Source organism: Marmota marmota, unplaced genomic scaffold (assembly GCF_001458135.2).
Source record: "Marmota marmota marmota unplaced genomic scaffold, marMar, whole genome shotgun sequence".
NCBI lineage: Eukaryota > Metazoa > Chordata > Mammalia > Rodentia > Sciuridae > Marmota > Marmota marmota.
Window position 1 is genome coordinate 91,232 of NW_025999913.1, and position 19,157 is coordinate 110,388.

The window sequence follows — 19,157 nt, forward strand, 5'->3', positions numbered from 1 at the left end:
CATGTAATTAGATCCTTTTGTTATCTGGGTAAGAGTAAGGTTAGGGGTACAATTGTTCCATGCCCTTGACAGCCAATATTTACACCTTTGTGTTGTAATCCTCTTCCCAAAGAGGAACAGAAGACAGGTTTCCTGTAGAGCAAATTTTGTGTCCTTTGTAAAGGAGGGAGGTATACTAAGAACCTCAAAATAGTTCCCAAAAGGTATTAAGGGTAAAAATAATTTTTTTATATTTTCATTTTTTTGTTCATCCATCCATCCATGTATCCATTCACTCACCTATCCACTCACCCATCCATCTATCCATCTATCCATCCACCTGCCCACCCATCTGGTATCCAGAGCAGGTCTCCCATGTTTATTAGTGAAGAGGACCCAGTTTTTATTTCCCCAAGAACTAGAGCATTAGTAGAAAGACTGCACAGCTGGTATCTCTTTCCTTCCTTATAGGAATGAACAAATTGTAAAAACAGGGTAGCCATGTGACTGTTGGACAGTTACTGAAGAGGACTTCAAGTTTGGCCATTTGGGGCTCTGCCTCAGAATACACATCAGGGGATGTATTTTGGCCTAAACTACCTTTTTATTGCCTTTCAACATCCTTGGCAACTGGTTCTTTCCTTCTCCTAAAAACAGAGGCTTTGAGCATCCCCTGAAGGCCGCATTTCTTGTGTAGGGCAACTGGATCCTCTCTTTGGGGTTGTTGTGGGGGCTGATTCTTTTCTGAACAGCATTAAAATTGAATTTAGAGTGTTCTAGTGATTAATAGCATTATTAGCCTTCCAAGAACTTTCAAAAGATGTCAACATTCTACCTTTCTAGTTGGTTGTCTTAGGCTCCCTTGGCTGAGTTGCAAGAGAGCCAACATCTTTTTTTTTCTTTTTTTTTTTAATAATTATTTTTTTTTAGTTTTCGGCGGATACATCATCTTTGTTTGTATGTGGTGCTGAGGATCAAACCCGGGCCGCACGCATGCCAGGCGAGCGCGCTACCACTTGAGCCACATCCCCAGCCCGAGAGCCAACGTCTTCCAGGGACAATTCCCTTCCCCACCCATCCTCCCTAGTGCCCACTGAGAGTTCTTAGCCCCCTGGTGCTGAACGATTGGAGCTCTAAATAGTATGGTAACTGGAGTTTTGCTCGCTGTGTATTCCTTTTAAAATCCAGTTGTCATTGTAGACAAAATGTCTTAAACTTGTGCTTATATCCTAGAAGCTTTGTTTAAAATATTTATGATTAGCTACTTTGGTAGCTAGTGTACTCAGAAAATTGTCTTTTTTCAAGAAATTGCAAATCAGTCTCCTTTCAACAAAATCCTATTGAAAGGAAGAAGCATTACAAGGACAGTGGGTGGCTACCAAGACAGGGTGTGACAGCTGCTCAAGTGGCTCTGAATGCAGGGCTGCGGACTTGGGCCCTGCTGTCCTGGCCGTCCTAAGGAATTTTGCCATTTGTCTGGTAACTGTATTCAGGCTTATTTGCTCAGTACTCCAAAACTGACAGGATGACTTGGAACCTTGAAAGGCAGCTGTGAATTCTGATTTGTTTTTCCAGCTACATGGATACCCTAAGATACACCCACCCAGACCCCATGGTTTCTGGACATCTCCTTTTAAAAAAAAAAAAAAAAAACTTTAAAAAATATCTTTACAACCTTCTCTCTTAAAATCAACTTTATTAAAGTGGAATTTGATTGATTGATTGATTGATTAGTGCTGGGGATCAAACCCAGGGTTTCATGCATGGTAGGCAAGTATTCTACCACTGAGCTACATCCCAGCCCAGCTGGATTTTTTGAGTAACCACTGTGTCACCTTCACCATCGTGTTTTCCAGTCATACTATTTGTTTCCTGATGTCTTTCCAAATACCATGGGTTTCTGTCACTATTAAGTAATTACAGTTAACCTTCATAGTGGTCAGAACCTGGGGGGGGGGGGTTCACCCTATGTCCATATTCATGGAAAGTGTCTACTCTTACTTTACACCTCCCCAGTAGCAGTCAGAGAAAAATATACAGCAGTAGTAAAATATGTTTTCCTGAAATGTTGGGATGAAGGGACTTTTAAATAGTGTACCATTAATCAGAAGCTTTTTTTTTTTTTTTAAGGTTACATCTTATGCCAGAAGGCAAACACAACCTGCATTTACGTTTTGCTAATGAATTCAACAAGTTAGCAGAAGACTTCTTACAATGAAAACGCCCCTCAGAACTTTTGTGTCTTGGTGGTTCCTTAGCATGGGGCTTGAACATGTCACTGCCTGTTAACATAATGTCCTGAAGCTTGGAAACTCCCTGCTTTATATCACAGCTCAGTTCACCTGTCTTCCCAGGCTCTCTACCCACCCAACAATGTGATTGTAAGCAAACAGGAATGACTATGGACAGCAGCTTCTAGCTTTAATAATTATAAAGATGAAATCTTATTTTTAAACATTAACTTGTGAGTTTCTATCATTGTCAAGTAAATTCCTGACATAATTTATTTTCAAATAAACTTTAAGGGGAAGTTTTGTAGTGTTCATATCTGCTATTTTATGATATCTTGAATTTATGGCATACAATTTATTTAAGAAATAAAGCTGTATTTGTCTTTATCACATTGTCCAAAAAGAACAAAAACAAGAAAATCCTTACCTAAGACCTCTATTCTAGAGATTCACTAGGAATTGGAACCGTACCAAAAAAGGGAAGGTTTGCCTCATCCCCACACTGCACTCCTTGATCACTTTTGCAAGCTTCATTTATTTTGACATTCTGGGCCGGTGAAGATGAAAAAACACGTGTTTTCATCTCTACCAAAATATAAGAAATGCTATTAATTAAGAGCAGTGAATCAAATCTTACCTTACTGATAAGAGTAAACTCTCAAACTTTGTATCTCAGAAAATTTAGGGGAAAAATAAATTATCTAAAGAGAAAATAAATGTCACAGGTTTTATACACATGCTTTTTTATTAGTATAGATATCTTAACAGACAATACTGTCATTTTTAGAGGAGATCCACATTATCACATCAACAGTGAATTTCTGACAGAGGCAAAACTGAGCACCATAGTATACCAATAGACCATGCTGGAGGACAACAGTAGTTCACTAAGGATGCACAATTTATTTAAGAAGTTCTTAAGCCTCGTCCTCGCCCTCCTCCTCCTCGAACTCCCCCTGTTCGTCAGCAGTGGCGTCCTGGTACTGCTGGTACTCGGACACCAGGTCGTTCATGTTGCTCTCGGCCTCGGTGAACTCCATCTCGTCCATGCCCTCGCCCGTGTACCAGTGCAGGAAGGCCTTGCGCCGGAACATGGCCGTGAACTGCTCCGAGATGCGCTTGAACAGCTCCTGGATGGCCGTGCTGTTGCCGATGAAGGTGGCGGACATCTTGAGGCCCCGCGGTGGGATGTCGCACACGGCCGTCTTCACGTTGTTGGGGATCCACTCCACGAAGTAGCTGCTGTTCTTGTTCTGCACGTTGAGCATCTGCTCGTCCACCTCCTTCATGGACATGCGGCCTCGGAAGATGGCAGCCACGGTCAGGTAGCGGCCGTGGCGCGGGTCACAGGCGGCCATCATGTTCTTGGAGTCGAACATCTGCTGGGTGAGCTCGGGCACCGTCAGGGCGCGGTACTGCTGGCTGCCCCTGCTGGTCAGGGGCGCGAAACCCGGCATGAAGAAGTGCAGGCGGGGGAAGGGCACCATGTTCACTGCCAGCTTGCGCAGGTCTGCATTCAGCTGGCCAGGGAAACGCAGGCACGTGGTGACCCCGCTCATGGTGGCTGACACCAGGTGGTTGAGGTCTCCATATGTGGGCGTGGTCAGCTTCAGGGTGCGGAAGCAGATGTCATACAGGGCCTCGTTGTCGATGGAATAGGTTTCATCTGTGTTTTCCACCAGCTGGTGGACAGAGAGGGTGGCGTTGTAGGGCTCTACCACCGTGTCTGACACTTTGGGCGAGGGCATGACGCTGAAGGTGTTCATGATGCGGTCTGGGTACTCCTCTCGGATCTTGCTGATGAGCAGGGTGCCCATGCCTGAGCCGGTGCCTCCCCCCAGAGAGTGGGTCAGCTGGAAGCCCTGGAGACAGTCACAGCTTTCTGACTCCTTCCTGACCACGTCCAGGACCGAGTCCACCAGCTCGGCTCCCTCAGTGTAGTGGCCCTTTGCCCAGTTATTTCCTGCACCGCTCTGGCCTGCCAGAGGAAAAGAAAATATTAGCCCAGACCCATAAGGAATTTTGGATTCCTTATGTGGTAGAAAAGGTAGAACTAGTCTTAGATAACTTTTAGATAGTCTTTTAGATTTGCTTGTTACCTTATTTTTTTAAATTATTTTTTTCAGTTGTTGATGGACCTTTATTTTATTCATTTATTTATATGTGGCACTGAGAATTTAACTCATGTGAGGCAAGCACTCTACCACTAAGTCACGACCTCAGCCCTGTTACCTTACTTTTTGTTAAGGAAAAAAGTTCAGTTATCAGTGACCTTCAAAAACCCTAGCATTCATACTAAGGTAAAAAAGCAAGTTGAAGACATATTCAACAAAACCACGTGCTTGTAATATTAAGAACAGACCTTCTGTAAACACTCTAATTAGGTGCAATTAAGCAGGCAAGGGGAAGGCAGGATGGGATCACAGAAGAGGGGCTCTAAGCAGCTGTCTACACCTTGGTCATAAGCTGTGCTACTGGCCTTTGGCTCCTTGAAGTGGTTACTTGTGGTCACCTTTGAAATTACCTGTAGCCCACAAGCCCTGTTTGAAGCTCTTCTTGCTCTTTGTTCTTTCCTTTTGGAGGCTGCTCTGTAAAGGAGGCCACTGCAGTCTCTGCAGGCTGACATTCATCTCTGAGCTGTCCACAGAGGGACCAGAGACACCACCTCCCCTAGACTGAATCGGGTTAGGCCAGGAGTGGGGCTATCTGTGGACACACTCTCCCCTCAGCACTTAACTCTAAGGACAGTAAAGTGTGTGGCTGTTAGGAAGAAGGTGAGTCACTTGGCCAGCTCCCATGGACCATGAGGACATACCGAACACGAAGTTGTCTGGCCTGAAGATCTGGCCGAACGGTCCCGACCTCACTGAGTCCATGGTGCCAGGCTCCAGGTCCACCAGGATGGCCCGAGGTACATACTTGTTGCCTGTGGGAACAAGAGCTTAGACCTGGGCTTGACAACCAAGTCGTGGGCAAGACTGTGCTGTATGAGCTCTCACAGCACAATTCATTACAGAAAATTCCAGCATTTGACACAAAGGGAGGAAAAAGAAAAAAGAGATGCTGAACATGCTTAGTCATGCCAAACATGCAGGAGTCTTAAGGAACCAGTAAGCTCGTTCTTTCTTTTTCTTTTTTTGCAATTTGTATTTTTCAATGAATATGCAAGAAGCATTTGTCATTCATATGCTCCTAGGACATTTCCTCTACCCACATGTGGAAAGCAAGGTTCACATTCAAATACTCACCAGCAGCTTCATTGTAGTACACGTTGATTCTCTCTAGCTGCAGGTCACTGTCCCCATGGTAACTGCCAGTGGGGTCGATGCCATGCTCATCACTGATGACCTCCCAAAACTAAAATGAGAAAAAAAAAATCGCATTTTGGCATAGAATTCTGTCACCAAGGCTGACTTGGAACAGCAGCAATCAGGGTCCTACAGCCCCTATTTCCTGCAGCAGCTGCTGCAGAGGGGCTTGGAAATCCGCAGAGTATCAGCCATAATATGGCTGCAGACTGAAAAGCTGGTAGAGAAACTGGAGGAAAGTGCACAGTAAATCTCCTTCTATGAAGAAGTGGACTCAGGGGGACTCTGTCATTTCAGGTAGGGCTGAATGTCACTGCATCCTGGCTGATGGATGAATCTTTAGATAAGTGCTTGTAGGACAGTGAAACAGGTGGCCGCGCCCCCATCCCCTGCTCCACAGCTGCCTCCAGGGATCCTTGACTCCTGGCACAAACCCCACGCAGCTTACAACAGGGTAGTTTTATGCCACTGACCTACATATTGGCCTCTGTGCACTGACCCTGGCAGGGAATAGGCAGGCAACGGTAGGTAAGATCCTGTCAAGGTGCCAGGCAGCAGTGGAAGACACTTGCCATCATGACGACTTACAGTCCATTGTGAATTTGTAGCAGAAAAGGAGGCGGGGAGGTTGGGGTGGGCAATATGGCGGTTTTGAAAGAGACCACGTCCTTGTAAGGGCGCCCGCCCACAACTATGCACCATGCCCGCTGCTGCCTCCCCACTGCAGTCAGGCATTACAGCCCCCACCCATGTAGTCACCTGCCACCCAGCAGACGAGAAAAACCATCACGTTATATGTCATCACGTCTAGACAGTACCCGTGTTGAGACTTTATCTAACACCCTTCTACATGACAGCCAAAGAAAAGCTTCTCTAACATCTGTCAGTTCAATGACATTGCATTTTTTTCATTCAAACGACAAAAATATACAAATTATATTTCACACGAGCCTAAGGATGGGTACATATTACTGTAGCCCCGATTCAAATTTCAGAAATTAATTCACCCAGAGGAATGCCAACTGTACCCTGCAAAAGGATTGTATCCCAAGGAAATTTAAAGGGTCCTGATTAAGGGCACACGCAGCTGCGTAGCATCGCGGCAGGTTTGGGTCTTCCACAGGCCCCACCCAGAAGCCTCGGGGTGGAATGCAGCCCAGGGCTTCCTCACGCTCACCCAGCCCCCGTCCCAGCCTCCGACCCGCACCCTAGGGGTCTCAGGCCCTGGTCCGCGACTCCTCCCGGCCCCCTCCCCAGCAGCACGCCCACCTTGGCGCCGATTTGGTTGCCGCATTGGCCAGCCTGGATGTGCACGATCTCACGCATGATGCCGGCGGCGGAGCGGGTGGTGGCGCTGGCCCTCGGAGCTGTGCGCTCGCGGTAAATCGGAGGGCTACGGACAGCGCTGAGACCGCCGCCAGCATCATGCGTNCGGTGCCCAGACCTCCGGCCCGGTCTGCCGGCGCCGCCTCCCCATCCAGGGGCGTAGCTGCACCCCTGGGTGGGTCCTTAGTCTCGTCCCGTCCCCCTCCCACCCTGCCCACCCTGAGCCCCGAGGGGGGCTGGAGATCTGGGTCCCGAAACCAGAGGAGGAGCTGCTTCCAAACACCGTCCTCGCCTCTCAGGGGCGAAGAACATTTGGGGTTCCCTTTTGGAATAGGGATCCCAGAGTTGAAGACGCTTTTTCAGTGGGGTCTCCAGCTCTTCGTCAAGGGCTTCTGCATCCTGGGCAGGGTTCTGGACGCCAAGCTGTATTCTCTTTCTATTCTGGGTGGGAATCTTGGCTGATATAAACGCCCCGAGGGGCGCAGGGCGGGGAGGAGGGTGGGGGATGATGGGACTAGGGCTGAGTGGGCAGCTGTCTTCAAGGACAGCAAGGTGGGTAGGTTTTCACCTCTATAAGGAAGGCGGTGGGGAGGGGCTAGGAAAAGTGCTTACTGCTGGATTTATCACATGTCTGCTTTGGGCTCTTGGGTCCCTGTAAAGGCCTCTTAAATATGGAAAATCCCAGAGTGTGTGTGTGTCAGAGAGAGGAGAAAGGAGGAATATAATGGCCGCGTTGTAATATAATGTCCTCACATACTTTATTTTTTAATTTTTTTTAAAATATTTATTTTTCAGTTTTCAGTAGACCCAACATCTTCATTTTATTTTTTATGTGGTACTGAGGATCGAACCCAGTGCCCCGCGCACACCAGGCGAGCTCGTTACCACTTGAGCCACACATCCAGCCCTGTCCTCACATACTTTAGATCTTTCAATCCTCAGGGAACCTTACAGACCTGTGAATTCATTAGCCATTAGAGACATGTGGCTGTTGAGTGCTTGAAAGTAAGGCCTCTGAATTGAGATGTGCTGTAAATTTAAAATACATACCGGCTTTCATGGGATTAGTAGTTAAAACAGTGTAACATACTTCATTACTGACTTTTAAATACACTAAATATTGATTAGAAATCAAAACGATGATTTGGGGGTATACTGTGTGACATAAAATATTTTAAATTAAGTTCACTCATTTCTTTTAACTTGTGAAAACTAGAAAAAGTTATGGCTCATATTCATGGGTATTTCTATTAACCAGCACTATTCTAGAATAAGCATTATTACTTTCCCAACTTCACAGATCAGAAGGCAAGGCTGAAAGACCTGACCGGCCACAAAGCCAGTAAGTGAATGAGTCTACATTCTTTCCACTCACTTGGCAACAGCCCAGGTGAGTTTCAAAGGTTTGGGCAGGATGAGGTCAGCACCAACCCTAATTAGTCTCCAAGATGATGGTTAACAGGGGCAGGTGAACAGGAGCCTCCACCTTTTCCTCTCTAGAGCCAGTTTCTCCAAATACAAAATGATGATAATTACAGGTGCCCTGGAGCCAGCATTGTGAGCAGGAAATGAGAAGCTATATATGAAAGGGGGTCGAGTTTATGGGGCAAAAATGCCTCCATAAAGCCCAAGGTGAGGCTGTCATTATAAATATGAATCCTACTTGCTATATCCATAGTTGCTCCTTATTAGAGGTGGAAGTGAAAAGCCAGTCATCCATGAGTAGACTCTTGGCCTTAAGTTGTCTTCATTAGCCCTGCTTTAGGAAGTCAGACCTCTGGGATCCCCCCAGATACGAGCAGGTGCCTGGTGCCTTCTCTCAGGTGGGCATGGATGTCCTAGACTCCTCCTCTCTCCCCTCCACAAGCTGCTGGGCCCCTCCTTGACAGCTGTCTCATTGGTGCTATTCTCAGTGTTCTAGGACTTGGCCTCTACCTTCTTCCACTCCTGCCTCCAATTCCACACCATAGCCCTTCACCATCAGCTAGGGGCTTCCAGAACCTCCCCAGAAATGGCCCTGCTCCTGGTGACTATTGAAGATTACACAGTTGCACAAAGATTTTCTGGAGATAATTGCTTGTTGGACTTTGTTGTTTGATTCAAGGTGGAACTTAAGGCCAACAGAAGCAGAGAATGAGGCAGGGAGTGATGTTACGGGGGTCATGGGCTCTGCTAACAGGTGGGCATTTGATCACCCCATGGAGTGAACACACTCTGAAGCCATTCCTGACTAAGCCATTCAACAGGTCACTTCACCTCTCTGAGCCTGTATTGCCATATCTGGAAAATGGAAATCTGTGATTGCTACATTGTGTGGCTATAAGGCACTGTATGGGCTCTGAGCATTGAGTGACAGACAGACAGTAAACAGACAATGATGACATGGATTAGGGCAGGCCTAGCACCTGAGGACTGTCTGCTTTGTGGATGGCTGGCAGTGAGCTTTCTTCCCAAATATGCCTGCTCCTGCCACCCAGCCTACGCCTCTTCATGCTAGCTCTTTGTCCTCCTCCTTCCCAGCACCGCCCCTGATGTGTATTAGTATATAATCAGAGAAACACACATGCAGATGTTCAAATAATGCCTGCCCTGCCCAAGGTGACTCATTTGAGGGCTGTGAGTTCCTGCTTTCCTCTCCAGTGTAAATACCCCAACCCACCACGCTGCCACAAAGCAACACTTTTTGTACAGCACTGAGCAGATAATAACAGGAGGAAATAGAGCCAACTAGTTCTCTTCTTCCCTATAATAGACATCTGAAGAGTGTTGGGGGAAAATAATTGGTTTTCTCTCACTCTCTCCCTTTATCTATTTGTCTTGGTGTCTAAAAAGGAGCAGGTCTGAATTCACAGTAGCTAAACCATGGAACCAACCTAGATGCTCACCAATAGACGAATGGATAAAGAAACTGTGGTATGTATACATAATGGAATATTACTCAGCATTAAAAGAAAAGAAAATCATGGCATTTGTGGGTTTAATGGATGGAGCTGGAGAATATTAAGCTAATGAAAGTAAGCCAATCCCCAAAAACTAAAGGTCGAATGTTTTCTCTGATTAGTGGATGCTGATCTATGATGTGCAGGGCATGGGAAGAATAGAGAAACTTTGGATTGAGCAAAAGGGAAGGTAGGGAGAGGTTGAGGGTAGGAAAGATGGTGGAATGAGATGGACATCATTACCCTAGGTACATGTATGATTGTACGAATGGTGCATCTCTATACCGTGTTCAGCCAGAGAATTGAAATGTTGTGCTTCATTTGTGTATGATGAACTTAAATGGATTCTGCTGTCATGTACAACTAAGTAGGACAAATAAAAATAATAAAAAAAAATAAATCCAGAGATCACTTAAAAAAAAAAAAAAAAGAAAAAGAGCAGCTCTGCTGGCAATTGAGCAAGTGATAGAAAGGGACACTGATATCCTCCAGCTACAGGTCATTTCCTGCTTTAGACCTGAGATCACCAGCAGTGTTTTAGCTCCATCACTCTTACACCGAAGGCACTGTGATGACAAAATTCAGACTAGAGAATGCATTCTCAGTGGAAGACACACCCACACATGTCTTTTATGGAAGGACTTGGGATCTTACCCTTCTCTCTGCCTGCCCTTCATCTCCACCTGCCTTCAAAGGGCTCCAACAGGAAGGATTCTGGTGAGAATGCTCTAGTGAAAAGTGCCCTGTGAACACATAGCATGTTAAGGGTGAGGATTACTGTTGATTGATGCCCTATTTATAGGTGACACACATAATGTAGCTAAAATATATCTAGTCAGTCTAATGAGCAGGGCCTTGAGATTTTGAAAACTTTAGTTTCCTCTACAGAATAATGAAAACCTAAGAACCATACTGACAATAAGATTATTTCCATTTTTATGAAACAAACTCACATCCTATCTGTTGGACCCCTTAGAGAAGGCCCAGAGAACTGGTCACCCCCAATTTCTCTTGCCCTTAAACCCATACAATGAAGCCCCACCTACTACTGCTTAATAAAAAGCATCTGTGAAAATGGAGGAATGTCTTTAAAAGCATTTAAAAAGCTTCCTTTTAAAAATATAGTATAGGGCTGGGGATGTGGCTCAAGCAGTAGTGCGCTCGCCTGGCATGTGTGCGGCCCGGGTTCGATCCACAGCACCACATACAAACAAAGATGTTGTGTCCGCCGATAACTAGAAAATAAATATTAAAATTCTCTCTCTCTCCCTCTCTCTTTAAAATAAAATAAAATAAAAATATAGTATAAACCTGAACCTCAATTTACATTACTTTTAGAATGTCAACTTCACCTAAGTTTGTAAATTTTTGCATCAGATGACAATAATAATTTAGAGTGAATAGATAGTATGTTTTTAAGCCACCTTTTTTTATGCCAGGGAGGGAACCCAGGGCTTTGTGCATGCTAGGCAAATGATCTACCACCAAGCTATACCTCCAGCACCCTGAACATCCATTTTTAATACAGATACCAGTCTGGGCCTTTCAAAATTGAAGATGCGACTCCTGGTTGGATATCAAATTCTCTTTAAGCTTTACCCCTCAAAAATGTAATTGTGGGGGCTGGGGTTGTAGCTCAGTGGTAAAGCATTCACGTAGCACATGCAAGGCCCCGAGTTGGAGCCTCAGCATCACATAAAAAAATAAATAAGCAAACAAAATAAAGATATTTAAAAGAAAAGAAGAAGAAGTAAGGCCTAGTGGGAAGAAGTTAGGTCATTGGAGCATGTCCTGGATGTGGATAGTGAAATCCTAGCCCCTCTTCTTCTTTCACTTCCTGGAGAACTTTGAAGTGCTTCTTTCACCCTATTAGTCTCTCATAACGTACCATGCCACCACAGGTCCCAAAACAAAAAGCAAAAAAACCAATGGACTGAAACCTCCAAAACTATGAGCCAAAACAAGCCTTTCCTCCTTATAAGTTGTTTATCCCAGGCATTTTGTTACAGCAATAGAAAGCTAACACAATCACTTTCTCTGTGATGCTCTCATTAGGTAAAAATGCTCCCTCCTCCCTGTACTATCGCACACTCCCTCCCTATTATCCTCAGCCCTGGTGCATGAGGTTGTTCACGACAAGGAGGTATTACAGTAGAAATGAACAAGCAGCAGACTCCTAAGTGGGGAGTCTAGGCTCCGTTTGAATCTTCTCCACTCGCCAAACCCTAAACCTCTGCAGGTCAATGGGTACCTCCCTGCCCATGGATTTGGCCTGTTCTTTGAAGTTCCAGGACCCTCTGTGGAGCTCGTTCCTGTACTTTCCAACTGTCTGGTCCCTCCTTGCCTGCTCTCTGAATACAGGCTTTTTCCACATTTCCCCAAGATCTGGGTTGCCAAGGAATCTGGGTGGGGCCAGCCCTGCTGCCCTCCATCAGGCCAAGCCAGTGCCAAGAGTGCTGGTCATTTCTCCAGAAGCTCCAGAGCCCAAGATCCGCTCTGTTTCACTTTCAAGGCAAATGGCATTTATGGAAAGGTTGACGTCAACATTTTCCTCCCTGTGGCAAGGAAGCAAGTTAGACTGTGTAGAGCCTAATAATTCTACCTTCTGCTGAGAGTGCGCAGGGGCAAGGTTTGCAGCAATAGGTGCAGGCAGGAAGGGGCGGGGGTGGGGGGTGGGCTGTAGACCCCCAGAGGGCCCTGGCCCAGTGACTGCTGCCTTGATTGTTCTTCCTTAAGGGTCTTCCCAACTAATCTGGGCCTGACCAGCACCCCATCCCCATGCTGGCATTTAAACAATGCCCCACCCTGCTCACCACTGTCTCAAGAACAGTCTTTGCAAAGAGAGCAAGTAAACTCATGAAAGACCTAGGGAAAGAAGCACTTACAATTTGGAAGGCTAATTTTTTTTCAGCTATAAAAGAACATTGATTTTCATTTTCTTTTAAAGGTGTTTATTAGACCTTGAGCACTTAAGTTACAGAGGCGGCCTCCCTTGTGTGGCTGGGGACCTTCAAAGGAACTCCAAATTGTCCCTGGTTCTGTGGTTCCTTCCTTTGTTTCCCATAGTACTTGATTTGACTGTGTAGAAATGATGTTTCTTGTCTATCATCATTTATGCCTAACTGTTATGTAGGCATGATAATAGGCATCATTTTAAGCTTAAATTTGTTTTTTTAAAAGTTGGTTCCTCATATTTGTGGGTTCCCCATCTGTGGGTTCAACTAATTGTGAACCAAATGTATTTTTTTAATTGTGTACTGAATATGTACAGACTACTTCCTTGTCACTATCCCCTAAACAATAGCATAACCACTATTACACAGTATTTGCATTGTATCAGGTGTTATAGGTAATCTGGAGATGATTTACATTATACAGCAAGAAGTGCCGGTTATATGCAAATATTACACCATTTTATATAAGGCACTTGAGCATTTGCAGATTTTGGTATCCACTGGGAGGGTTCTGGAACCATTCCTCCTTGGATACCAAGGGATGACTATATTTGATGCCACAAATTCTGTTGCTAATAATGTGATACCATGAAGAGTTTGCTGCAGGTCACTGCTGTGGGCAGCAAGGTCTCAACCCAAGGGATCTGTAAGAGACAAGGTAGAACAATTCAGAGGTGGCCCACCAGGGAGGCAGGGATGCTGGGCTACTTAGCCTCCAATCTGTCCTTAAACAAGTCCTCCTTCCAAAGATGCTGACCAGGCTGGGCAAATGAGTCCTGGGGCAAGTTACAATTGTTTGCAGTGGGAAGTCATCAGCATGTCCATGAAGAGTGAGGAACAAAGACATATGGGGGTGGGGGTGGGGTTGTCCAACAATGGCTGCTACAAAGACATTAGCTAGAAAGTTTCTTTACAGCTCCAAAGATGTGGCTTTTAGTCATTGTGCCTGGAGCTGGCTCTCCACATATCATTCCTGTCTTGTTATCTTTCAGGGACCTGCTGTTTCCATGCTGGCCCATTGCTCTCTTCAAAACCTGAGCATTTCCAGTTCCTCTCTGAGGATTTGGGAATCTTTCTAATCTAGGCAGTCATTGGACTCAGAATTGAAGGAAAAGGCCGAAGCTGTTCTCAATTGTTTCATTGTCCTTGCTTGAAGCCTGTAAAGATGAAGGTCTGACCACGAAGGCCTCATCATAATGGTGACTCAGAGGAAGCCTTGCTAGTTTTTTGAAGAGCTGCTAAGAAATATCTCACCCTCCCCGCCCTTCTGCTGTTAGTTTTGGGATGCTAGAGAAGGACATGACCTCTGCTGGGTGAGCTCGGGCACCGTCAGGGCGCGGTACTGCTGGCTGCCCCTGCTGGTCAGGGGTGCGAAACCCGGCATGAAGAAGTGCAGGCGGGGGAAGGGCACCATGTTCACTGCCAGCTTGCGCAGGTCTGCATTCAGCTGGCCAGGGAAGCGCAGGCACGTGGTGACCGCGCTCATGGTGGCTGACACCAGGTGGTTGAAGTCCTCCATATGTGGGCGTGGTCAGCTTCAGGGTGCGGAAGCAGATGTCATACAGGGCCTCGTGGTCAATGGAATAGGTTTCATCTGTGTTCTCCACCAGCTGGTGGACAGAGAGGGTGGCGTTGTAAGCCACCGTGTCTGACACTTTGGGCGAGGGCATGACGCTGAAGGTGTTCATGATGCGGTCTGGGTACTCCTCTCCCATCCTGCTGATGAGCAGGGTGCCCATGCCTGAGCCTGTGCCTCCCCCCCAGAGAGTGGGTCAGCTGGAAGCCCTGGAGACAGTCATGTTATGCTCAAATTCGGGACCCCCCCAAAAGACCACCAGAGACCAAGATGGATGTAAGCAGCAAAGAGGTGTTTATTGCCAGCTAGCTCGGTCCTCTGCACTCACACAGCAACTGGTGACGCTGAGAGGCCCTGAGCCCAGGGTTTGCAGCAGTTTTATACATTCTTTGGGGAAGGCAGGGACTTCACATACATCACATCTTAGCAAATCATCACATACCACGGGAAAATCATAAAACAACTCTAAAACATGATTAGCACATTCACTGGCAGGAACAAGTTGGGTAAGGGTGATTGGCTAGTACAAGAGGGGGATTCATTTGAACTGATTGGTTCAAAGGGCATACGTGCTAGACTACATGGTTTCCCAACATGTTATCAACCACCATAAACTACTGGGAGGGTCATCTGGCATCCCAAGTATTTTCCCTGTCTCATGCTGATGGGACACCATCTCTCCTGTTTGTAGATAAACAACTCAGCAGGGTGGGTCTGTGCTCTGTGGGTCTTTCCAAGGACAAGGGTCACACCCCCTTCCTTGGACAGACTTTGCTCTGAGGTAGAGGCTGGTTTTTCAGTCACAGCTCTCTGACTCCTTCCTGACCGGGACCAAGTCCCCCAGCTCAGCTCCCTCTGTGTAGTGGCCCTTTGCTCGGTTATTTCCTGCACAGCTCTGGCCTGCCAGAGGAAAAGAAAATATTAGCCACAGATACATAAGGAATTCTGGATTCTATCATTTGGATTGTGGTGGAAAAGACAGGTCTAGTATCAGATGGCAGATTCTTCTTCAAATATGATTTTGTTACTTAAAGAAAAAATGTCAGTGTACTAATGACCTTCAAAATCACTGGGTTGGGAGGGATGGGGAATTATGATCAATGGATACTAAGTTACAGTTAGATGAAAACCAGTGTCTCTGGTATGCTATTGATCATAGGGTGTGTATAGATAATAATATTTGGTACTTTTCAAACAGCTGCAAGAAAGAATTTTGAAAGTTGTCACCATTGGGAAAAAAAAAAAGATACAAGGTAGAGGAGATGAAGATGTTTAACCTTCTTTAAACATTACACAATCTAACATGTATTAAACATTAGATGGTAATCCATTAATATGTTCAAGTTTTATATTTGTATGTATTAGTTTTAAAAATAAAATTAAAATAACTTTTTTAAGTTTTTAAAGGTTCAGGGGGGAAAAAACCTGGGATAAAGTTAAAAAAAAAATGAGGAATAAATAGGGTGCCTTTAACAAAACTCAAATGCTTGTAATACTAAGAACAGAACCTTCTATAAACACTCTAATTCGGTGCAATTAAGCAGGCAAGGGGAAGGCAGGATGGGATCAGAGAAGAGGGGCTCTAAGCAGCTGTCTGCACCTTGGTCATAAGCTGTGCTACTGGCCTTTGGCTCCTTGAAGTGGTTACTTGTGGTCACCTTTGAAATTACCTGTAGCCCACAAGCCCTGTTTGAAGCTCTTCTTGCTCTTTGTTCTTTCCCTTTGGAGGCTGCTCTGTAATGGAGGCCACTGCAGTCTCTGCAGGCTGACATTCATCTCTGAGCTGTCCACAGAGGGACCAGAGACACCACCTCCCCTAGACTGAATCGGGTTAGGCCAGGAGTGGGGCTATCTGTGGACACACTCTCCCCTCAGCACTTAACTCTAAGGACAGTAAAGTGTGTGGCTATTAGGAAGAAGGTGAGTCACTTGGCCAGCTCCCATGGACCATGAGGACATACCGAACACGAAGTTGTCTGGCCTGAAGATCTGGCCGAACGGTCCCGACCTCACTGAGTCCATGGTGCCAGGCTCCAGGTCCACCAGGATGGCCCGAGGTACATACTTGTTGCCTGTGGGAACAAGAGCTTAGACCTGGGCTTGACAACCAAGTCGTGGGCAAGACTGTGCTGTATGAGCTCTCACAGCACAATTCATTACAGAAAATTCCAGCATTTGACACAAAGGGAGGAAAAAGAAAAAAGAGATGCTGAACATGCTTAGTCATGCCAAACATGCAGGAGTCTTAAGGAACCAGTAAGCTCGTTCTTTCTTTTTCTTTTTTTGCAATTTGTATTTTTCAATGAATATGCAAGAAGCATTTGTCATTCATATGCTCCTAGGACATTTCCTCTACCCACATGTGGAAAGCAAGGTTCACATTCAAATACTCACCAGCAGCTTCATTGCAGTACACGTTGATTCTCTCTAGCTGCAGGTCGCTGTCTCCATGGTAACTGCCAGTGGGGTTGATGCTATTCTTATCGCTGATGACCTCCCAAAACTAAAATGAAAAGGAATCGCATCCGAGTCTGGAATCCTGTCACTGAGGATGACCTTGGAATAGGGGCTACCATAGTCAGTTGAGTCCTAGACAGTGACCAGAGAGCTGCTGGCCCCCATTTCCTGCAGCAGCTGCTGCAAAGGGGCTTAGAAATCTGCAGAGCATCAGCCATATTGTGGTCACAGACTGAAAGGCTGGGAGAGACAGTGAAGGAGAGAGCACAGCAGATCCCCTTCTGAGTGGAAGTGGATGCAGGGGAGCTGTCACTCCAGCAGGGCTGAATGTTGCTGCATCCAGGGATGGATGCCTTGGCACAGCTCTCAACTGCACAGTTTTATATCACTGACATATATTTTGGCCTCTGGGCACTAACCATAGAAAAATGAATGGGTTAGGTTGGAAAGGAGTCTGAGATTACAACTGGGCAACAGTGGAAGGAGCTGCCAGTAAGGCTGCAAACCCCATTGTAAACTTGCAGCAGGAAAGGACGGAGGAGACATCCTTGTACAGGTGCCCGCCCACAACCATGCACCATGCCTGCTGCTATTGCAGCCTGAAATTATAGCACTGCACAGTGCTGTCAGTTTCCATCTCACAGATGGAAGAAGATCATTGTGTACATGTCATCACATCTAGACTGTGCCCATGTTAAGAGAATCTATCTAAATCCCTTGTCAATATGACTTTATGGTTAAATAAAAACAAATACAGTTTTAGATAAGAAGAAACTGATTAAAAGGACCATTTTGATTGGCCGAATGCTCTGGTCTCAGTAATGTAAAAGTATTCAAAGACAGATAAAGTTGTTTTTAAATAAGGATTGATGAGCAGGTCTCACACAAATTTTGTGGAGACTGGGGGAGCCAAATGAGTCTCTTCCACAGGAAATATTATTCTGTACAGTCAGTTGATTCTGAGACCAAGATGTTAAGGGGACAGTGCTTAGGAGCAAGTGAAACTTTAGGGGCCTTAAGCAAGGATAAATTCTGACTATGGTTTGGTGAAGCCAAAGTAGTGGGTAAGAAATGGGCAACTGAGGGCACTTAGTCATTCCTCCGTTGCTTCAGACCCACAAAAATCTACCATCATATGCCATCACGGGTGGAATAACCTTCATTGCAAAGGTGAGGTTGGTTCAGTTGGCTCTTGAGTGGGTCAACCTCCACGTTCTGGCTGTTCCTGCGGAGCCTGCTACCATCTGTTGCATAAGTTGCTATACTGTCAGGTTTTAGAGGGTCTCAGTGATCAGGCATTTACAGAGAGGTATACACAGAATATAATAATAATAAGTACTAAAAGTTATATTAAGAATAAAAGGAAGATTTGAGGTGTAAAAGGAGCTAGGTGTGAAGATCCTACAATGTTGGACCTGGAGCATCGTTAAATGTACAAATGAGGGTGACAGTGACGATTTGATGAATTTCCTGATTTGCAATCTGAGTATTTTGGGTGATGGCAGAGACATCGGAGAGGTCTATGGAGACCATGCACAGCATTACTTCTGACTACACAGTCACAATATCCTTTGGGAAGCCAGGATCATGGCCAATGCCAGTTAGTTGCTGGGGACTGACCACAGGAGTTCCTCAGGTCTCTAGTGATGTTGGTGTCTTTGGTAAGATTGTCCATACTTCTGGCAGATCATGGACAACATGGGAGTCCTGGTGAACTTGAGAAGTGGTCTACAGTCAGCAGCTCCAGGGACAAAGCGTATCCATCCATGGTCTCCAGCGACATCATGTTTTCTCCATTTCCTCCCAAACCTTACCTTCTTGTTCTATGGTTTCTTAAGAATCAGGTGGAAAAGGAAGATCACAACCTCTTTTCTGGTGCTGAGATTCTGTGCTTCAGCTTGTAAATATAACATGTTTTTGTAGACCTTTTGGATTTTCCAGTGCCTGGCAAACTTAAATCAGAAGTAATAGTATAGTTAAGGTGAGAAAAGAAGGTTGTCTGGTTAAAGATTTGATAAGGGCTAGTAAGACTAAGTTTTAATCATATCTCATCTAACTATCAGGCACGCTTCTTCCTTTTCTGTCTAGTTCCTTCCCCATGAGATTCAAGAGATAATATCCACCCAAATCTTTCCACTCTCTTATGGACAATGTCCCAAATCCAGTGTATCAGATTTTCCTTATTTAAACTTCCTTAAATTCACTTCTAAGGCCTGTATGAGCCTCCCCACACCCAGGTCTGTTCTCATGAGGATAAACAATGCCTACAGCGTGCACTCCTAGGATTAAGGTGCTCCAGGGGTATCCTGATGATGGAGTTTGGATGCACAAACTGGGATATCCACAAATGTGCACCTAAGGCACTCTAAAAACTCTGAATACCAAAG

The 19,157-nt window shown here is 45.5% G+C and overlaps 2 protein-coding genes and 1 pseudogene across 7 annotated transcripts in view; 1 reads left to right on the forward strand and 2 right to left on the reverse strand.

Annotated features, from left to right (window-relative positions):
* Positions 1 to 2,509, forward strand: part of Bphl (biphenyl hydrolase like) — a 29,877-nt gene extending 27,368 nt beyond the window's left edge. For 3 of the 6 annotated variants that reach the window (XM_048799720.1, XM_048799721.1, XM_048799722.1), the window contains 2 exons: positions 910 to 979; positions 2,110 to 2,509. In XM_048799720.1, the coding sequence (XP_048655677.1) occupies positions 910 to 979; positions 2,110 to 2,160 (121 nt within the window). In that variant the 3' untranslated portion in view covers positions 2,161 to 2,509. The remainder of the gene's footprint in view (positions 1 to 909; positions 980 to 2,109) is intronic. The other 3 variants (XM_015493965.2, XM_015493961.2, XM_015493963.2) reach the window with 1 other exon arrangement.
* A 427-nt stretch (positions 2,510 to 2,936) lies between these two features.
* Tubb2a (tubulin beta 2A class IIa) lies at positions 2,937 to 6,947 on the reverse strand. The gene is made up of 4 exons (XM_015493960.2): positions 6,788 to 6,947; positions 5,459 to 5,567; positions 5,026 to 5,136; positions 2,937 to 4,188 (listed from the first exon to the last, which is right to left on the reverse strand). The coding sequence occupies exons 1-4, from the start codon at positions 6,842 to 6,844 to the stop codon at positions 3,128 to 3,130; spliced, it is 1,338 nt and encodes a 445-aa protein (XP_015349446.1). The 5' UTR covers positions 6,845 to 6,947; the 3' UTR covers positions 2,937 to 3,127.
* A 7,048-nt stretch (positions 6,948 to 13,995) lies between these two features.
* LOC107149367 lies at positions 13,996 to 18,553 on the reverse strand (annotated as a pseudogene).
* Positions 18,554 to 19,157: the final 604 nt, after the last annotated feature.